The sequence below is a fragment of the Aythya fuligula genome, chromosome 1 (assembly GCF_009819795.1).
Source record: "Aythya fuligula isolate bAytFul2 chromosome 1, bAytFul2.pri, whole genome shotgun sequence".
Lineage (NCBI taxonomy): Eukaryota > Metazoa > Chordata > Aves > Anseriformes > Anatidae > Aythya > Aythya fuligula.
The window spans coordinates 42,619,969-42,641,246 of record NC_045559.1 but is presented as its reverse complement, the minus strand read 5'-3'; the positions used below and the strand labels follow the sequence as shown (position 1 = coordinate 42,641,246).

The window sequence follows — 21,278 nt, the reverse complement described above, 5'->3', positions numbered from 1 at the left end:
TGACAAACATTTAATGGTTAATTCTCTATTCAGATAAGATGATTTGATTCAGAAATGCACATTTGCATACTAGCAGTTTTCTTTTAATAATGAGTATTTAAACCACAAGCTCAGGTCTCAGTTAAGTTAAATACAGAAGGAGATGTATGTATATATTTGAGAATGTGATTTTCTGAGGTCCAAAACAGAATGGTTAAATAAACCGTGAACTTCCCAAAACCAATTCCCCAAAGTCACGAGGAAATGCTTCTTATAATGAGTTATTACCTTAGTGCTAGTTTACTAGTAATAGTTAAAATATATATATTAGAAAAGTTGATTTCCAGAAGGGATTGGAAAACTGTTACCATTTAAAAGATAGAACAATGAAGTATCCATGAATGCACAGAGCATCAAAGCATTGATTTTAATTGTTTCTGTGTAAACATGGGTAATCAAATAAGGAAGAATGTGGCCCAAAATAGACTCCTAATTTATTTCTTCTGAACCTAAATTATATTTTTACTGTTTCTTTTTAATGAGAGCCCAAGTTTAAGCACTAATCCTCCAGTTTCACTAACTCTTTGATTTTCTTATTCAACCATGTTTTCTGAAAAATAATAAATCTCCTAGACCGTAAGGTATCAGTCCCTCTGGAACCAGTTAAGTATTGGGGAAGAGTGTACTTGAAATAGCTCAGGTGGATCACTGTGGCCATCAGCAGCAGTTTTAACCCTCAGAAATTTATTTACCATCATCTCTTCACTTTTCAGTAGATTTGGCAGTAGTGTTTCTGTCAAATGCTATTTACTGAATCATCACAGGAATAAAAGGATAATGTATCAGTTCTTTGTTATACAGAGCCAGACCAGAGAAACTTTAAGAGGGCATGATGACTTTAAAATCCATGAGGCACTCTTTGGAAAAGAGGTGGTTGTACGTCTGGTCCCCTCTGTAGCCTGATAGACTTGTAATCCATTAGTGGAACTTATGCTCGTTTATACAGTGCTTTTTGCTTCCTAACAGTATGGCCATGTCAGAAGATGCCAGGTGTGCTCCTTGTATTTTAGGCAGATAACTTACCTTGTGAAATAAGGCTGCAACCTGAGATGAGTTCCAGTTCCCCCTGCTCCTGTTCTCAGCATTGTAGCACACATACAACACCAAGCAACGGCACAAAGGTGGCCGTGAGCTCTGTTTCTCACAGGGGTTTTCAGTTTCAAAGTTTTGTGTGTACCTTGCAGCAGCAATTCAGGAGTCACGACTTTCTTCTGAGGTCATAGCCATCTCAGAGCTGAAAGTTAGCAGCAAGCAGTTGTTGAGATCTATCAGCAGATATCTGTACCACCTAGTTGTACTGCCAAAGGATTTTATTTATACTGCCTTCTGCTGTTGTAGCTTTTCACATACATGTCTTCAAAGAAAGTTGTTGTTTTTTTTCCCCTTTTCTGAGAAATGGCTAGGATGTAGCCAGCTACCAGAGGGATTCGATCTGCAAGAAGTAATATCCTTAAATCCACTAAAATTGAAGAGAGAATATTAACTTTCTTCTTGTTACCTGACCCTACAGGGAAAAAGTTGTGTTAGATGTGTGTCTGTAATGACTGCATCACATCCATTGTATTGCGCAAATGTCATCTTTTCTCTGTCATCTCAAATCACCTAAGAAAACACACCAAGCAACAGAAGATAAAATCATAATGCTTGACTTCCAGTGATGATTTGCATTGCTGCTAGGTACAACTGCCAGTAGCCCACAGCCATCTTTCTGGTAATAACAGAAAAAGATTTAAGGTTAAGATTAGCTGGCGAGGTAAGAACTGAGGAGAGGCAGCAGGAGACTGGTAATGACACATGAGCAGGGAGGAGAAGGGGGAGCAACTGCCTTGGCTCCAACGCGCAGTGCCTGTTGTGACAGAGAATTAGCATCCCTAGGTTAACCTTGCCTCCCTTTGCGAGACACCTCTTGGTGCCTTTTTCACCTCTTCCTGTCGGCTTCCCTGCCAAGAAAAATCTCTCAGCTGCAAACTAAAGACAGGCTGCAAGCATCCGTGTGGGTAACGCATGAGGTGGCCCATATGGCCAATGCTTTTGTTTTGCAGTGCACATGTAGGACACGTAAATACATGCTTTTGCATAGGGAGGGGAGTGAAAGAATGGAATTCAGCTAAGAGAAAAGTATATGGCAATTAGAAATAGTGTTGTTTTTCATCCTGTTTTTTGTTGTTCGCACAAGCCTATTCATTGTAATTGTTTCTGTTTTCTGCTTCTCTAGGTTAGCCAAACATTTAATTCCTTCACTGATTGTAATGGTTTTCTCTGTATGCTTGCAGACTAAAACACAAAAGCAAGCATTCTATTAAGTTTCAATTAAGGACCCTTCCTTGGGGTATTTTAATGTAGCAGCCTTTTATTTTTTTTAATTTGGGATCAGAACCTGTAAAGCGTTTACATTTGCAGTTTCAGCTAGGTGTCCAGCATACTTCTGCCTGCCGTTTTAAACAGCTCCACTCCAGCATGAGAGTGGTTCTGCTGAACTGTTCTTGCAAAACCAAGCTATGTGATCAGGAGACAGCTGAGGCTGGAGGAGTTCTCGACATCTCTTTACAAGATACCAATGGCTACAGGAGAGAATATACAGTTTTCCTATTTCCACAGAGTTCAGCTTGCAAGAACTTATTTATTACAGCCAGGTCCTTACCCTACTGAATTTCACAATTTCTCAGGGGTTTATAGCTTAGCTTCAGAGGGCTCTTTTTTTGCCATTATTTCATAGTTTCAGGAAGCCAAGACGGAACGCTATTTTACACTTCTGGGTAGGCAAATAACTGTTTTAAATACTGTTACTTTTCTTTTTTATTTTAAAGAAATATGTACATATTATGCTTCCTGCAGGAAATGAGGATTTAATTATTTTACTTAATGAATTAATATGTACACATATATTCGAAATATATACAATATATATTTACTTGAATACATTTTTTTCAAAGTCTAACAAACCTTGTTCTTTTTGTGTCATATTCATAACTAACTGTCCCTACTCAGAAAAATCATCAGAATCATGTCTCATCTGTTCTATTCAGCAGTTAGTGGCTAGCTATAAATCATAGTTCTGATCACAAAGAGCAGGCATGATTGAACAATATAAAATTGAATCTATATGCAGAGAAAGAAAAAAAAAAAAAAAAGAAATTTTACACTCCCTTCTCTTTTCTCCATAGCTAATGCAGGGGAAAAAATGTCATTCTTGTTTAAGTAATGTGTTAGGAAATATCAGTGTCTTCAGTTCTTCTCTATTCTTTGCATTTTCAGCTTTATTTTTTAACCCTCTCTCTTGAAGGATAATGTGGGAACTTGTTTTCATACTGCTGCTGTGTTGAATGTCTTCTATACAAAAGTAGTGGGTGCTGTCAAATGTAAAGGGCTGGTGTTATCTTTAATGTCTTGCTTACTCACAGATGGTAAAATCATGTGGTGAAAATCTTCATACTCACATTTATGCACCTCGTCACCTGCCTTGCTTTAGAAATTGTAATGAAACTAATGGTTTGGAAGAATAAAAACTACTTCACTGTTTTAAAATCGTTTGGTTTTAAGGTTAGTTTTATATCCCCATCTTTGAAAATTCTGAATTGTATTATTGCTCTTCAGGCCTAGAGCTAAGCCAGTGAAACCCATCATCTTGAAACAATCTTGAATTACCTGTTAATTCAATTTCTTCTGTTTCATGATTTATTATTATTCCTTTAAAAAGCAGTAGTGGGAATGTGACAGTACCAAGCCACTCTCTCAAAGCATCTAACAATCTCAAACAGTTAGAGGAATGGCTTTGCCCTTATACAGCAATGAATAGGTTAAGAAGATTGACCAAGGTGAAGCAAATCCAGTTCTCCCAGGTGGCCTTCGTGGTAGGTTAAGGCTATGAAAAATGCCTAGCTGAAGAATGGAAATCACTAGATAAATCTTTGGAGTTTGAGAGTAGGGAAGATTACTTGGTCATTGTAGATGTTGTGAGGTTCAGAGAATATAAAGAGCATATTTTTTCATTTAAAGGAACCTTTTGAGTGCTCAATTTGAACAAGCTAAGCAGAGTTTTCAGGAGCAGCATGCCTGAAATGGCAGTGTTTAAGGCAGTATGCCTGCAACAGCAAAAGTGACTGAAATTGCTGAAGAGAACCTTAAGGGTCTTCTGTAGTGCTGAGGATGCTGGACGGAGAGATCTCCACACAGTTTCTGTCTGTATTTTGGATTAAAGGTGACTGTGCTTTCCCTGCAAATAAACTCTGTCCTTTCTATAAGTTATTTAGCAAAACATTTCAGACCTTTACTGTCATATTCCGGTTCTCCTGCCAAAGCTGCTGGGAAGTCTCGTGGTGCTTAGCACTGCCTTGGGGTGTGCAGCAGCTGGGTCACAGGCTTTACTTCTGGGAGACCAAGTGAAGCTGAGGATTTTGTGTGGCTGTGGTGTGTCCGAGAAGCTAGAGCCAGATAAAGCCTGAGTGTAGCACAAACATGCAGAAATAGATCAGTTTAAACCCAAACAGAGTCTGATGAGTGGCCACAAAAAATGAATGTGCTAGACTGGCGCTTGGACTTGATGATCTTAGAGGTCTTTTCCAACCTGAATGATTCTATGCTTCTGTGACCGAGGCAGTGGAGGAATGTATGTAGGAACCTTCAGGGAAATTGCACCATTGTCCCTGGGAGCAGTCACATCACGTCAGGCAAAATGAGACACATGCAAGTGTGCTCAATCTTATTTCATGGTTGATACATCAAGAAAAGAAATCAATAAAATCTTTGATTAAGACATTTTTAAAAGCCTTAACTAAAATGCATATTGGCCTGCCTGCTGACAACACTGTTCTTATCAAATGTGGTGTCACCTGGACCACACGGAGGTAAATTTGCTTGAGTCATTCACAATGTATCTGGACAATAAGAGTGGGTTTCATCATACCATTTAATATGTAGGATGTAGGCATGTACATCTGAGTTAATCATCTATTCTCCCTTTGTAGTCAACAAAGAGAACAGGCGCTCCCAGAGCATGATTCATCTCATCTAAATTAGGCCAGATGAATTGTAGCCTGAAAGTGTCTGTTTTTCTTCATCAAAAGTAGCGACAGTCTAGGGTGAGAAGCTGAGCTGTAGATGTCTGCATCAGAAGTGTGGTGAGTTGAAACCCTCACCACGAGATGAATCATGAGGGCTCTGTTTGGTTGCTCTTTGTTACATTTATTTGTGCATTCATAGTGATGTTTAACCACAGGAGTATGAAGTGACACTGCAGTAAATCTCTAACTGCTACCCATGTCATCTAAACTTGAGTATGAATGCACTGATATTATTATTCTTGCTATAATTATTTTGAGCAGACCTCACAGATATACACGATCAAGTTCTGAATAGTATTGCTGTATCCTAACAGCTTGGCTTGTTGCTCCCTGCACATCAAGTCTGATTTACCGTGGTGAAGTACACCTTTACGCTTACTGATTGCCATGAAATTCTGGGCAAGACAAACACAGCAACTCAAATTGGCAAAAAAGTCTGCTTTCTGCCTTAATTTTCCTGAACTCTCTAGGTTAGATGAAATGTATTAAGTTGTATTTCAGGAGAGCACTGTGCCGTTAGCAAGGAACCAAAGAGCTGAATGAAGGGACATGGGACACTCTGCTCTTTGATACCAGGGTGGGAATTGTTATGTTATGCAAAGCAGCAGCTGACAGCAGAGCTCTAGTAATTCAGAAAATTTTCAAAAGATACACACTGAAAATCTTCTACAGCTTGTGCTTTAACGAAGAAGTCACAGAGAGAGTCTGATATAATGCATTAGGGCTACTGGCTATGAATCATGAATGAACTTTGCTAATCACTATGGAATTCTAATTGCCTGACCGTTGATCACCTACTGTCATTTGATGGTATTTGAAGAAGTTTGCTAAGTAAGCATCCTGCATAGGCTTTGGAAGTGATGATAAAAAATTGACAGAATAACAGAATTCGGGAATATGTTTTCATGAGCTGTAAAGGAACAACTAAACCTTAACAAAAGTATTGGAGAAACAAAAGCTGACAATTATGAAGACCTGTTATGTCATGTAAATTCTTCACGCTCAGCCTAATTAAAGGTCTTTGGACACAATGGTATATAGCTTGTAAATTGCCAGGATTATTTTTTTGTAATGCCACAGTGAAGTTAGTGAATGTATCAGAGGTTTACTGAGTGTCCTTGCTATCAATTTGTGAGGTACCAAAGCATGGTGTTTATTCAGCACATTTACTTTTCTTAATAACTGGCATACTAAGTCATTGAAGTTCTCCACAATTAACATGAATGAGGCAGCAGAATGACCTTGAGAATGTGAGAAGTCTGTTTCCTCATGTCTTGTTAAAAAGCAAGTGATCACCATATTTTTGCTTCAGGAGCAACCCAACAATACGATTCTAGAATATTTACCAGAGTATAGAAATACTATGTTTCTGAGTAATTACTGTTTGAACCCAAGCTAGCATTACAGAGCATACTATTTTCTGCTTAATTGTCTCTTAAGTCAGAGGATAATATATTTCTTTTAAGGACTGCATACTGACATTTGACTTGCTCACAGAGGAGGAGCACGACAGGAAGGATGAACGCTGGTAGATACACACCAGTTTCCATATTTTGCATTACAAAGCATGCAAGTACGTTCTTTTTGAAGAGTCACTCTGGTATTAGATGGGGAGCATTTAACAAGCTAAAATAATTTTCTATGTTTTTTTCCTAGTAATGTGTAACGTATCTGACTAAATTAAGGTTGGACTAGATGATCTTAGAGGTCTTTTCCAACCTGAATGATTCTATGATTTTATGATTCGGTGAAATTGAAACAAACTTAGCCTGCACAAAATATACCAGCATGAAACCACACTCAACTTTCACAGAATGCTGGATCTCATCTGCCCAAAGCTAACAGTCCTGTGGAAGGACCACCGAGTGGAGACTAGCCAAGATTCTTTCTGTAATGCATGGATTCGTAATTATCAAGTCGTAAAAGCTGGATTGCAAAACATTGGAAATAACATTTACTTTTCAAAACATCCAGCTAATTAAACAGATCAGTCTACATTGTTTATTGCTTAGCTATGTGAACAAAATCAGCTAGTGAAAACAGCTTGTAATACCAGAACAAAAGCATGAAGAAAAAAGTGGTAACTAGGCAGGAAGACCTTTTTATCAGTTGCGCTGTGATATATTTCTACGTCTACAGAATTCATTTAGTATTCCATGGAAATGTTCCTCTTATATCACAGTAGATATCTTGCTGGTTCTGTGTTCTAGTGATACTTCTCTTTCATAATGTCTATATAGTAACCTCCTGCTTCTGTCCCACTAGCATTGCAGATGAAAATTCATTCAAATGAAAACAGAAAGAACACTTGGAATGAGATTTTTTTTTTCTCTGAGAGCCATGCTTTTCTTTTGATGAGCGCACTTGATAAAATGTGTTCCACCCACAGCCCCCTGCCTTCTCTGTGTTTCACTGATAACGTGACCCACCACACTGAAACGTTATTATTTCCTGAAAGGCTGTAGGCAAGCATCACGATGAGAAGACAAAAAGGGAAGTGAATGTTAAGGAGAATGGGAAAGAAAGGAGTTTTGTGTACGTAGGAGGAAGTAAGAAGAAAGAGATAAAAAATAATAAAAAAGAGCATTGGATAATAAAAAGAGGGCAAATAAGTGCATAGTCCTTTCAAAGTGTACGCATCATAGAATGCAGAGGAATAATTCTACCCACATCATTACTCAAAATTCCTGATAATTTATGAGGGATGTAAATATGGGAAATGAGGATGGATCTCAGTGACATTACCATCAGCTTAATGTTAATATAATGGAGTTCATATTTTATAATGTAGTAGGCAAGAGATTATTTTCTGTTGTGTTTCAAAAATACCTTTGATTAAAGAAAGGACAAATCAGAAATGAAAAGCAAGAGTATTTTATTTACATAAAATTTAACTGGTTTTAACATAATTCTTGGAGTATTTCTTACACCCACACTTTTCATAAATTTGTGCTTTCCACAAGTATGTAAGAAAATGGTATTTAAGAACAATTACTTGATGATAACTTTTGCAAGCAAAGCTGATTACATTTGTAATCAAAGGAGGGTTTGAGACAAGAAAAATATCCCAGCAGGTGAATACCAGTACTTCTGAAACATATGGCAGTGACGTGTCTGACTTCACCAGGGGTGGATTCCGTGCTATATGCTTTTTCTTCAATGTGACTTTGAAATCTGCTTCATTGCCAGTGACATCACTTCTTTGAATAAGCACTTTCTTCGGTTTTAGCTGGAATTCACCTTGTATAAAGGATCTGCAAAAAGCCTTTGCTGCTTTTAAGTTCCTGTGCTTTGAGCAATTTCAATTTTTAAGTGTACCTTAAGCTTCTCGTTAGGGTTATTAAAGGAAGGAAATACAACCTATTTCCCATCACACCAAGGTCTCGGGGGTCTCAGATGACCCCTTATGGATGACATTGGCTACATTGGATAGTGTGCAGTGGAACAATGGGCAGATCAGCGAAGTAGGGCAGGTGGTGCTGAGGACCTCATGCCCACATCGTGTGTGTTGTATGGAGAGGTTATTTCAGACTGGCCGTGGCCTAGTGACATGGACTGGATACCCACTAGCAGTTGAAGCACAGCTTGGAGTAAATGCATGGGTGCAGTCTTTGAGCATGGGTTTAGGTTTAGTTTCATCTGAAATTTCATGTACACTCGGTAGAGTGTGCATGAAAGACTGCTCTGCAATGTAAACTGAAGCCTGGTAAGGGGAAACTTCCTTCTTAAATAAACACTGCATGCTTTCTGCCATGTTTCCTCTCATATTTGGGTCTGTAAAAGAGCTTGGGAATTATTTGGGTGTTGGTGCTGTGGCATAACCTACCACACTAACCGGTTGCTTACCTCCTGTGTAAATCACCTTACTTGTAAATTCTTTGAGGCATCATCTTCTCTTTTCCTAACACCGATGCAGATGGATAATAATTATTGTGTTACAAATGCAAATACGTTATTATAGTTTTATTCCCATTACAGCTCATCTACTGTTATCTCTTTTCTATTTCCAGAAAATTTCTCACGTCTTTTATGTCTAAGACATCTGGTCAGTATAGCTCAGCTACAAGCCAAGGATTGTAAGAACTCTCTCAATTAGCATAATCTCCCAGTCACAAACAGTAAAATCCTTGTCATCAGCTGGGAGAATTATACAGGGATGCATCTAGTCATTGTAGATGTTTTGGAGTGGTGTGGCAAGGGGGAGGGAGCTTATTTCTTTATAGCGCAGTTAACGCACAGAATTAAAATACTTCAATTATTCATTTATCATTTAGTACTATAAATTCATTTAATTGCTAGGATACAGACCTATTTTTAGTAGAGTAGTGCAGTTCACCAATAGTGGCTCTGGTAGCTATGCAAAATACACCAGAAGATGTGAGAGTGACCACACAGTCAAGGCAACAGCATTGCCAGGTTCAGCTATATCTGCAAATGTACAGGATGAGCCTCAAGGCAGCATTAAATGGCACAGGAGGAGAAAAACGTCTATTAAGCTCTACCATTTTGAAGGCTGACTGGGATGTGTATTGCTCAGCTCACTCCTCCAAATGAGTCAATGTCTCTTTCTTTATAAGGCTAGCCTCTGTCAGACAGGCTAGTATTTCTTCTGCTCCTGTGTCCCCAGCCATAAAGGATTGTTGGGCATCTCATGGACAGTTTTTTTTTTTTTTTGGTGTTTTTTTTTTTTTTTTTTTTTTTTTTTTTAAAGTATCTTAGTAATTAGTGTGTGAATTAGGAACTTGTGTTAAAGATGAAAAATGTTATGAGTGAGGTTATGGGCTGGTTCAGCTGGACCAGAGTCCTGCTCACCACTCTGAATGGCTACTCACTTAAGCCCTCTGGACTGCTCTTCAGAAACACCTAGATTTTGCCCTTGATGATACACACAGGTTTAAGAAGGATTTAGGCCACCAAAAGCACTTCTGTTGGTAATATGGATTTTTACATGGCAAATCAGCAAACTTAGCATAGGTCTTTGGAGACTTAGATAAGAGCCTTACCCATATACTCTCATTTACTCTTCATTAGCAGGCTTCTCATTCTTCACTAGCAGACTCTTACTTGTCTCTAGAAGATTTTCTTTATCCATAATTTATGTTTAGATTTAAGAGAAGGGAAGATAAAATACTTTTCTTGCACATTGTTGTTAGTGTACTTTCAGCCTCATTCTTTCAGACTTCGTGAAATTAAACCCCAGTGTTTCAGTGCTGCTTTCTTGTATGCAGAAAAGTAAGAAATATTTAAGGTCTGCTGATGTGGATTAGCTGCTTTGAACTGTTAGCTTTGTTCCAGAAAAGTTTTGCAATTGAGAATGTAGCATTGTGTGTGCGTGTTTGTTGGATTTGGATCTTGGTGCTGGTACCTATCTGAGGCTGGTATAACGCGAGATTAGTACAATAGTTATTGCTAAAGTGGATTTAAATTCACCATCACTGTGCCCTGGTTTAGTCACTTACTAGTTGCTGTTCCATTTACAACCTCTGTTTATACTGACTTGTACTCCTTTTCTTTTTCCACTCAGATGTTGCAAGAGCAATTGAGCTACTGGAGAAACTGCAAGAATCTGGAGAAGTACCGGTACACAAGCTACAGTCTCTAAAGAAGGTGCTGCAGAGTGAGTTTTGTACAGCTATCAGAGAGGTATGGAAGTGAGATTTTCAGTTATTTCTCAGAGTAACATTCCTATCATAAAAATAAAAGTCCAGTTGCCTTTCAGTGCTGGGGAAGCAGGAGTACCTTATATATAAGACAATGGATCTGAGATGTGTCTGTAGCTGCCTGTAGTGTGCAGGAAGCTGAAGTTACTGAAGAGCAGACACGGAACAGTTGCCAGTTGCGTCAGCATCAAGCCTGAGGCAATTAGCCTTGCTGAGGGGAAAGGGTGATTAACTAGTACTTTAGTATTCTGCTGATGCTGTTTCAGTGTCTACACTAACCTGTACAGCACATGGGGACAAGCCAAGTTGGGTCAGTGCAAGCTTAAATGCCTTTTCTTTGAACTCAGGTGTGAGATATAATCAGAGCATGGAAGATAACTGGAGCTAACAGGAATCTTGCATTTGAAGTCAGTGGTCAGGTCCCAGTGGATTTTGCTCCACATGTCAGAAATATTTGTTAGATTGCTAAGAACTGTGATCATTACACTGCAAGGCATGGTCAGGGTCCTTCCTAAGCTCTGCCTAGCAGTAGATAAATGATGATTTCTTCAAGGCAAGATAAAGAAGAAGCACCTCCCTTCCTACACACATACTAGTAGTATCTTTAAAGCAGTTACATTATAAATACTTCTAAAAGAAGTTTCTTAGACAAAAAAAAACTAAATTTCGTGTCACATTTCTTACCTACTAAACTGGATGTTTTTAGTCTGCCTGTCCGAAGCAGCTCTAAATGCCCTGATGAAGGCAATATTTTTTTTTTCTTCCAGAAAATCTGTAAGAAATTGTGTTTCAGTTTGTCTATCTACTGCCTGGAACCAGTCCTCCCGCACTGAATCAATGGGAAATCTAATGTTACCTCAGTGGCAGCAGGATTGAATTCCTGATAACTAGGCAACAGCAGCACATTGATTGAGTGGACTGCTGGGTGGCTGGAAGGAAGAAAGAGAAGAACAGACATCAGTTTAATAAGCAGAACGCAATCACGCTCTTTGTTTTATGGAATATATTCTTCAATGTGAGAAACAGAGAGAGGTTTCCACTAAAATGAATGGCTGTTTTCAAGGCTTTTTAATGCGAATAGTGTTCAAAGACAATAAATAATGTCACTATGTACCCTGAAAAGCTGATACTCTGACTAGTCCTTTCATTTAACTAACTAAATGCTTCCTTAATTGACCACAGAGCATTGAAAAGTTAGTTTTCTTCATATAGCAGAGTTTGGCACTACAATTGTTACAGGAATTTTCAATCTCTCATCATCAGTTAAATCTTACCAAATTTACATTCATCTCTGGAAAATATTTGTAACAGAAACAGACAAGAAGCTTTTTGGAATGGATACAGAGCCTAGGAGGTCGGAAAGTGGCTTAGACAAATGCACTGTCAGTTCAGCAAACTGAAAGTGAATTTTGACAAAACCATCTCAATGGCATGAAAGGTCTTTATAGAGTGTCCTGTAAAGACAATCTGCAAATGGCAGGCAATCTGATTGCTATTAGAGTCTTACTGGCCAGGTAATGGCTGATTTGATAAGCCTGCAGCTAGGTGTTATACAAGAGTTGAGTATGATGAATGAGCAGTTAGGTCATTGTTACCAACTTCGTAAACAAAATAGTTTATTTCTTTTTAAATATTTAGCATATATTACATACATATCGACTATCTATCTAATATATCACTATTGGAGAACAAAATTCTACAAGAAAAAAATATTAAAGCCAGTCAGAATGACATATAAAAATATTTTCTTAGAGGAAAAAATTCAATATAAAATGTCCAGTAGCAAAACCTTTTATCCAAGGAGGGCAGAGGAATTGACATATATGTATTGGCAATACTTATGGTTGTACAAAATGTGACTCTTCTTTTCAGTTACTTACCTTTGGCAAAAGTTTATACTGTAGCTCTTTTTTTTCGCCAGATGAAAAGATGTTGGAAAATTCCAGCAAAATAATTTCTTCCATTTAAAAAATAATAGTTTAAAAGCATGGAGTGTTTTGGCCTTGTTGAATTGTTAGACATCTCCAAGCTCTGCAGCAAGGGCTTGCAGAATATTTGTCCTTTGCCTTGCAATTAATCAGGGATGTCCTTCTTGCATGTCCTTTGTGTGCACTGGAGTTCATGAGAGACTGGTAGCTATTTTATTGAGAAGTCTTCCCCAAGCATATTTGAGCCTGAGATAGCTGAGGATGGACAGAAATTCCCCTGCAAATGCTCCTTCCCATTGTTTATCTTCTCTTAGCCTGAGTGCAAGCTGTGAGAGTGTGGAGACTAGCTTTTTATTCCCTCTCTTACCCACCTACAAAAATAAAGGGAGAAGAGTTGTTGAGCATACAAGAGAAAGTATGACAGGAAGTAATGTGAAAAGTTGTGAGGAGCACGGAAGCCTTCCTGGTGAAAGCAGTGCAGTAGGCAGGGTGTCAGCAGTAGGTAGGAGTAATTGAAATGGAATGAGGAGCAGTGGCAGGCTGTGTATTAGTATGCAAATTCTGGAAGAGGCTGCTTATTAAATATATGCAGAGATTCAGATTTGCATTGTGGTGTGTACATTATATAATGCAAGGTCTGAGCCTAACTTTCTTTCATCAGAAAATCTAATAAAGCAGGTTAATGCAGATGCCTATAGTCCTATAAATTCCATAATGAGGGAGCTTAGGAAAATAAACATTTTCTTTTCCAGTCTAAGAAATTATGGAAACTTAACTATCCAGTGAGTTTGACTGTTAAAGGGTGTCCCAGAGAGACTTAATATTGTGCTGAGTGCAGATGAAATGATTGAAGATAAATTATAATCCACGCAATATTGATTGGCTGTGACTCGTCCCTCTGTAACTAGGAATTATTTAACTACAGAAGCAGTAGGTCACCTTTATGATCAATTAGCCTTTAAAAGTATGAGATACTTTATTAATGATATACATTCCAGTCTAATATGTGGGAATCTATTAAATAGCTCTAATGAATTGTATTTATGGGAACTTATTTGGTAAATCAACCCACAAATTCAAATCCCCAAACTGATATTCCACAGAAATAAAATATTTTTAAAGCGTCTGAGTGAATGAAATTTAAATAGAAGTACTTTGGCATTTTTCTAGGATACTATGTCAGGAAATGGTGATTAATGGTTCTCAATTAGCTGAATATAAGTACCAGCAGCTGAAATATTCTGTCTGGCACTAGGAAGGAATTCGTATTAGCTCTGAAAATAATGGAAATAACTGAAGTATGTAATGGCCTTAGTATTTCCTTTTTTGTCTGAAGACCCCTAGCTGTACCACATAGTCCAGAAGACAAGGTAACCCAAATTTGGTCACAGGCAAATTGATTTTTTTTTTAAAGTAATTGCATTTTAAAATTATTTGTTTCAAAAGCTCTCCAGCTTTATGAAAATTAATTAAGCTTCTATAGCCTTGTCACCCAGCAAAAGATGCATGAATCTCGTCCACTATACTATTAAGTCCTTTCTTCTATGTGTTTTTGCTATTTATTCAAAGTCGTTGCTGTGTTGTATTCTTCTGATTGCTGGGGGATTACTGAAAGAGATGAACTGCAAGGCACAAAGAGTGAATACATAACCGAAATACTAAGAAGGTATATTCATGTAGAACAACAACAACAAAACAACAACAGAAAAAAAACAACCAACCAAAAAAAAAAACAACAACAAAACAAACAAACAAACAAAAACTAGGCAACCTGAATTGATAAAGTGTCTTTAATTGTTGTAAGTCAGTGAAAAGGATGTTAGGTGAACTGTAAAATATGATGAACTTCTGGTATGGCAATAAACCATGAAGAGAGCTGTAGGCACAGAAGTTAGACTGAACAATGGAGCAAAACACACTAAATCATCAACAGAAAATATGGCATGCCTTAAGAGATTATGAGAATTTTATTTACTGTTAACACTTGGTAATCAGTACTGAAATGCCAGGAGAGTAATGATACAGGTTGATAAGCCCATGCGTCTCCTTATGAGCTGAAGTTTTCTTTCAGGTTGTTTCTGAAGTTTCTTTTTCTGTATGTTCAATAGTAGTGTAACGTTCAGGAGTATCCGGCTTTCCTGCTACCCATCCTTCTCTTCTCCATTTTTATTTCAAGATCAAATCAAATGTATTTCTCTGTGGATATTATTTAAAATAAATCTGACTGATATATCCCAATAGTGAAACATTTATCAATACCAAACATAATCTGTTCAGAAGGCCTTTATAAGATGCTGTGTGGCAGCCAGAAGCACAACAGTCGCCATTATTTTACTCTGTTATCTTATGACTCCCACCAAAATATCAGGTCATTGCACATCAGCACTTCTGCAAGATTAGGTCAACGACAATCGTTTCTTAAAAGGAGGAACAGTCAAGACAAAATACTGTTGTGTGTTTTGTATGAAAACAGTCTGTGGAACAGCATGTTGTTTTTGAAGACAGTTTGGTTTATACTTTGGTAATTTAAACCTTTTATACTTACTATAAAATTATCTTAAGGATGGAGCATCCTAAAAATTTGGAGACCACTAGTGACTTCCAGGCAAAAACATGGCAGTGGCAGAACTCTAACCCATTTCTGAGGAGATCTGGATACTCCCCCCCACAATTACTTCTGAGATACATTTGATTACATTTTATGATATTAAAAACATAGCTTCACTATATGCTAGGTAATACAGTTCTGCAAGCCAAGTTGGCATGATTTTCTTTAATGATTTTCTTTAATTAATGATTGTCATTTTCATGCTTTAGCAATCTGAATGACTGGAATCCCACAATGTGTTACTATCTGGTCATTTTCTCAAGCTGTGTGTGCTTTTTGTAACTAACCCTGATACGCATTTTTTCAAGTATTAAAGAACCAGAAGAAGAGTGCTAGTTGGTGAAAGCTGAGTCTAGCAATACTATCATAGAATCATTAGGGTTGGAAAAGATCTTCAAGATCACCTAGTCCAACCATCCGCCTGCCACCAGTATCACCCATTAAACCATGTCCCTAAGTACCACGTCCAACCTTTCCTTGAACAGCCCCAGGGACAGTGACTCCGCCACCTCCCTGGGCAACCCGTGGCAACACCTGACTACTCTTTCTGAGAAGAAATTTCTCCTAATTTCCAACCTAAACAGCCTATGTTTATTACTTTACTATTTATGACACCCAGAAGCCTTGGCTGTTCACTTCAGGTAATCCAGCATGCTGGTTTACTCCATTTTAAAGGGCTGTACTAAATGTAACAGTAATGCTGTCAGCGGGACTCAGGCAAAACTTTTCATTCATGCTTTTATTAAAATTACCCATTTAGAATTTTAATGTAGAACTACAGGTGCCATTGAAAGTCTTTGTTTTGTTGTGTTTCAAGAATTCCGAGATTGGTTTATTCTATTTATAACACAATGCATTTCCTCTACCTCCCAAACCTAGCCTCTGAAAGCAGAGTTTAATTGTTTTCTGCCTGATGGATCCCATTCCCAGTAAAAATAGAGGTTCCTTAGGCCAAACCCTTGGCTGGCAGTGAGGGCAGCCCTGGAGTAGAAGTCCTGCCCTCTGTTACTCTTTCTTTTTATTGGGAGATGAGTATTTGTTACAGGAGGAGGAACAGAATTCTTGCAGTCTCTCACCTCCACAGGGCAAGCACAGCTTTAAAAAATATGTTTTTAAATAGAAAGTGAAACTTCTACACATATATATTGAAAAGACTTACCTCTAGAGATGCTATCATTCACAGCACAGAACTGTGACATAGGTCCAGTATGAAACCTGACGTCCAAGGTCCCCTACTGTCACATTTACCCATGCAAATGGTGGTATTTATTAGTCAGGATTAAGCAAAAGTGCTATATTGGACTTACTAATAAGGCAATTAGTAAGCAAAAGGCCAATAGGACAACTCATAGGAGTGAAGCAAGTGAGATTTGTCAGCTCAGATTTGTAACTCAGGTCACAACAGCAGTATAGTTAGATTAGCATGATGCCCTATTAGACTGGCAGGGAAGCAAAGTTCTCCTTAGGCTAATCTGATACCTGGTTTTGGTATTACAGATAGTTTACTTAGAATTGCTGCACTGATAATTTAGCAGTAGCATTTATGCAGTAGGAAATACGGATTTGTCCAAATAGACCAAATTCACTCAGATTTTCACATGCTTAAACATTGATAGATTTGTGCTTTTCATTAAAAACAGCATTCCTGGTTGCTAATTGTCAAGTTTTAGTGTTTTACTTTTTAAAAATACTGAGGTAGGTTCAAATGTCAGCTGAACCAGTCCAGTTTACCTGAATTCTGGGGCTGGGTAACATTTGCAAGAATCTTCTGCTGCACCATTGTGTCCTTTTTGCATGACCAGCATCCCAGCAATGAAAAGCCACATAAAATAATGATAAAAATAATTTAAATACATCCATCCCTGTTTGGAAAGGTTATTACTTAGTTTCATTCAAAGGTGATGGTATGGCAAAATAGTAACACTTTCATGTTTTGCCAAGTTTTGCTTTCCCTCTCCTGGTTACAAGTGTTATATCTATAATGATGAGTTGAGGAAGAGATTTGTAAAGTATATAAATTAGGGCAGAAAAAAACTTCAAGGCCTGACTGTTTTTTGTCATGTCGCCATGCTGTATTTAGGCATTTAGAAAGTTCAGCAGTTTGAAAAGCTGAAGTTAGCAATAAGTACAGAAAATATATTTTTATATAAAATTACCCCACTGTGTTCAAATATGTGCTTTTTTTTTAAACTATGAATGTAACCAGAAATTACACAAATTTTGAAAAACAATGAAGTTGCAATTACCACTTTGCCATAAATGATTGAAGCTTTACTCAGTTGCTTGCAAGCCCTGGATGGCATGAATGAGAACTTTTGGAATAATTACCTTGTCACTCAGCAGATGGCCTTCATTAATGGCAATTATATGAATTTACCAGGCAGCCCAAGCATTATCTGAGAGAAGGCATTATTAAGTCTCTATGCAATTACTAAGTCCCTATGAGTTCCATGACTTCACTGCAGGAGATTTAAAACAGCTGCTGTTGTCACTTTTTCTTTTAGCCGCCTAGAGCTAAGTACATTGATTTCACAGATGTAGTACCCCCGAATCTGGGTCCATACCATAGCACTAATCTTTAATCAGTGCTTTCTCCCATTGGCTTTGATTAAAGATCAATTTTCCGAGTCAGCTGATGGCTGTGTATCTACTTGGATTTGCACTCTGCTTGCTTAGTTGTGCTTTTCACAAAAGAGGAGTGTTTGAGTGCAACAAGAGTCCTGCAATAGATAAAATCAAAGCAATGACATATCTTGTCCATGTTCTAGTTTATCTGGGTTGCTGGTTCATGTTTACTAAACCTCTTAGATGAGTGGTGCCGATGAGTGGTTCTTAGAACCGTACAGAGCAGTGGTCATATGTCTTGCAGAAGGTCACTCTCATGGCTCGATGGCGATGCATCTCAGCATCTTTTTTGTTTTCTTCGCATTGTCATTTTAGTTTATTTTTGCAGTATTGAATTTCATTACATAACGCTCTTAGAGCTAAACAGCATAGCCTCTGCTGCAGTTCATCTGAAGCCTGCTTCTTCCTCTTGAGAGAAATCAGCAGCTAGGTGAACTACCGAGGAATATTTATGCTGACAGTTTGTTGGAAGCCCCTGTAGCATCTGCATAAGCTCTCATTTCTGCCTTGATGGAGCCTCAGCATCCCCCCACTTCTACTTAACAGAAGTTGTTGACGAGGCTCCAGAGTAATGCTCCTCAATCTCTGTTTTTCATTATGCCTTCAGAAAAGAAAAGATACTATAAAACTATTTGAAAACTCCATTTAGGTACATTTTTGTTAGTATTTAAAACAAGAAACATCAGCAGTTTCCTTCATTCTCCTTGCCTTCTCAGCTCAACAGGAACATTTGGGATAAACTTGCACGAGTGGCTCACGTTATGTCATCTTTTGTCCAGGTGCTGATTTTGACATGGCTTTGCCAAAGCCCTTAATTTTGGGAATATGGCTATTGCATACTGCATACCCAACAACATATGCAAACTTATGGATAAAGTGAAGGAAATGAGTGTTTATTGTTGCTTGGCATATTTTTGAGCTCGAAGGTAACTGCCAGTAAGGTCTAAAATAGAGATTTAAATGATGACCCATCACTTCCAAGTAGCCTTATGGGAATTATCTAATGACACACGTTGTTATTTCCTTTGATCCCAGTGCAGTAGAAGTAGAAGCAGCAAAAAAGACTTTCATGACAGTAGTTCAGTGACTGTGAAGCTTACAGCTTCAAAGACACATATAGCATTGTCTTCAAAGGTGTCAGATCATAGCTGTCCCAGACTTCGAGCCAGTACAGAACAGTGTGTAAAGGACATAAAATAAACTATATGACCCAACCATATTTTTATTGCTCCTAGAATTTCCTGTTTGTGTATGAAATTCCATTTTTCATTATTCTGAAGAGGATGCCAAGCAAATTCCTATAGACTTCACGGTGTCAGAATGGCATTTTCAGACAGAACTAACGTTGGAGGGAAAGCGAGAGGGCACAGAGAGGTCTTGTGTGTCCTAACAGCAGCACTGGGAATGTGTCAGCGGGATGATCCACTACGTGTCAGTGCTTACACCAGAGCAGAGGATGTGACAGCATGCGTTTCCCGCTGGTACATCTGCTGTGTTCTTCTGCTAGCACTGAAGGGAGGAAAGGGATTCTGGCCCTAGCCCGTAACCCCTGTTGGGTTGTTCCTTGGACAGGCACAGCACTCATATGGCCAGAACTCACGGACCAAAACTGTGTTCAGCTTTCAGAGAGCTACACAGACAAAAAAAAAAAAGGAGAAAAGCTGGAGCAAGTAGTATTCTGGCTTTTCAGATAGAGCCTCCATACAGTGTTCTACTCTAAGTTAAAATACTATACCCTTACAGTGATTATTCTTCATTTATTTTTTACAGTGTTTCAGCCCTGTTTTTTTTTTTTTTTTTTTTTTTTTTTTTTTTTTTTCCTGTTAGGCCTAAGGACAGCTTAATAATGCATCAAGATCCGGATTGGTGTTTTTTTTTTTGTTTTGTTTTGTTTTGTTTTTTACTTTAATAAAACTGACCTAGTTTTCTCCATAACCCTGCACCCCAAACAAAGAAAATTTTAAATAAAATATCCTCTATGAAAATGTAAAAGCCAACATTTCCAATATTTCTCCCACACATTCTGAAATTAAAACTGTCCCATCTCCTCAGTTTGTTAAACGAGACTGAGCTCATTTACAATTTTGAGCTTTCTAAAGCATATCCTCCCTACTGCCTGTGGCGTGTGCACATAGTGTTACTTCATGGAGAAGGATTGTTATGACAATTGTGAAAATGATACAGATACTTAATTTTGAAAATGAACACCAGGTTTTCCTGATGAAAACATCTAACTGCTTATAGGCTAATGAAAGCTTGTAATGTCACCATGTTCAAAATGCCAACAACCTTGAATGACCGTGCTCTATCAGACATAAATAGCTCATGAATACAGACAAATTGTCACAAAGTGTTTTTTTTCTGCAAGTTGTCCAAATGAGGTAGCTGCAGGAGATAACTTACATAATACAGACTTTTTGGTACTTCCAGTAAGCCTTGTAATATATCAAGTCTTCCCCTCAAAGGTATTTGTCAACCTTTTCAACATCACAGTGCTCACAGTCATCCATTTGCTTGTCCATCGTTAAGAGGACCTTTTGTCAGAATGAAGATGACGTAAACTGTAGAGTGTAAATATGTGTGTGTCTAATTCTTCAAACGTGTGGCATAAGCCTATAGCAAAATGGGCCCTTGTGATTCATTTGCTCAAATAATTGTGCTTAAGAAGAATCTAAGTTTATTGTTACCCAGATGTCCCATGTGTACATGGCATCCACAGCCAGTGGTTCTGTGAGATTACCAATAATATGTCAAATTCTCATTCTTTTCAATTACCCAGAATACTCACTTCCCCATTTTTTTATTAACTACTAAAGATAAAAGTAACTATCAGCAGCAAATAAGCCACTATAAACAAATTTGGTTTGCGTCAACTTGGTAGCTGAAAAAGAAAGTAAGCCTGCATTAAACTTTCAGATGGAACTGCTGTGTTCTGCACTGTGGTGTGTGACCGTGCTTAGTACAGCATCGTAGCAAGAGGCTGCAGCTCTCATGAAGAAATACACTTCTAAGACGTAGTCATGCTTTCCTGAGCATGCTTATCATATGCGGTAATTTAAAGAAGCAAAACACATGCAAAAACTAGGAATTCCATATGGTACTCAGAGAGAAAACTATAAAGTAACACGCCATCATTAGAGATTTTCCATTTTCGTTGAGCTATCACAGTTTTATGGCTGAATGGCAGTGCTCCATTACATTAGTGTTGAGCTTAGGTAAGGTTACAGAGGTAAAAAGTCATTATCAGAGTGGAAGAGTAGTCTGGTAAGCTGCTTACTTCCACATTGCTTGCATACTCTTCTGGCTGTGTTTGATTTTTCTCTTTTGTCATTATTTTATGTGTTCATCTGTTCAGGCA

The 21,278-nt window shown here is 38.0% G+C and overlaps 1 protein-coding gene across 3 annotated transcripts in view; it reads left to right on the top strand.

The window, feature by feature from the left end:
* The window catches only part of LIN7A (lin-7 homolog A, crumbs cell polarity complex component), a 50,205-nt gene that overhangs the window by 6,773 nt on the left and 22,154 nt on the right, over positions 1-21,278 (top strand). For all 3 annotated transcript variants that reach the window (XM_032181713.1, XM_032181722.1, XM_032181730.1), the window contains exon 2: positions 10,624-10,742. In XM_032181713.1, coding sequence (XP_032037604.1) covers positions 10,624-10,742 — 119 coding nt within the window. The remainder of the gene's footprint in view (positions 1-10,623; positions 10,743-21,278) is intronic.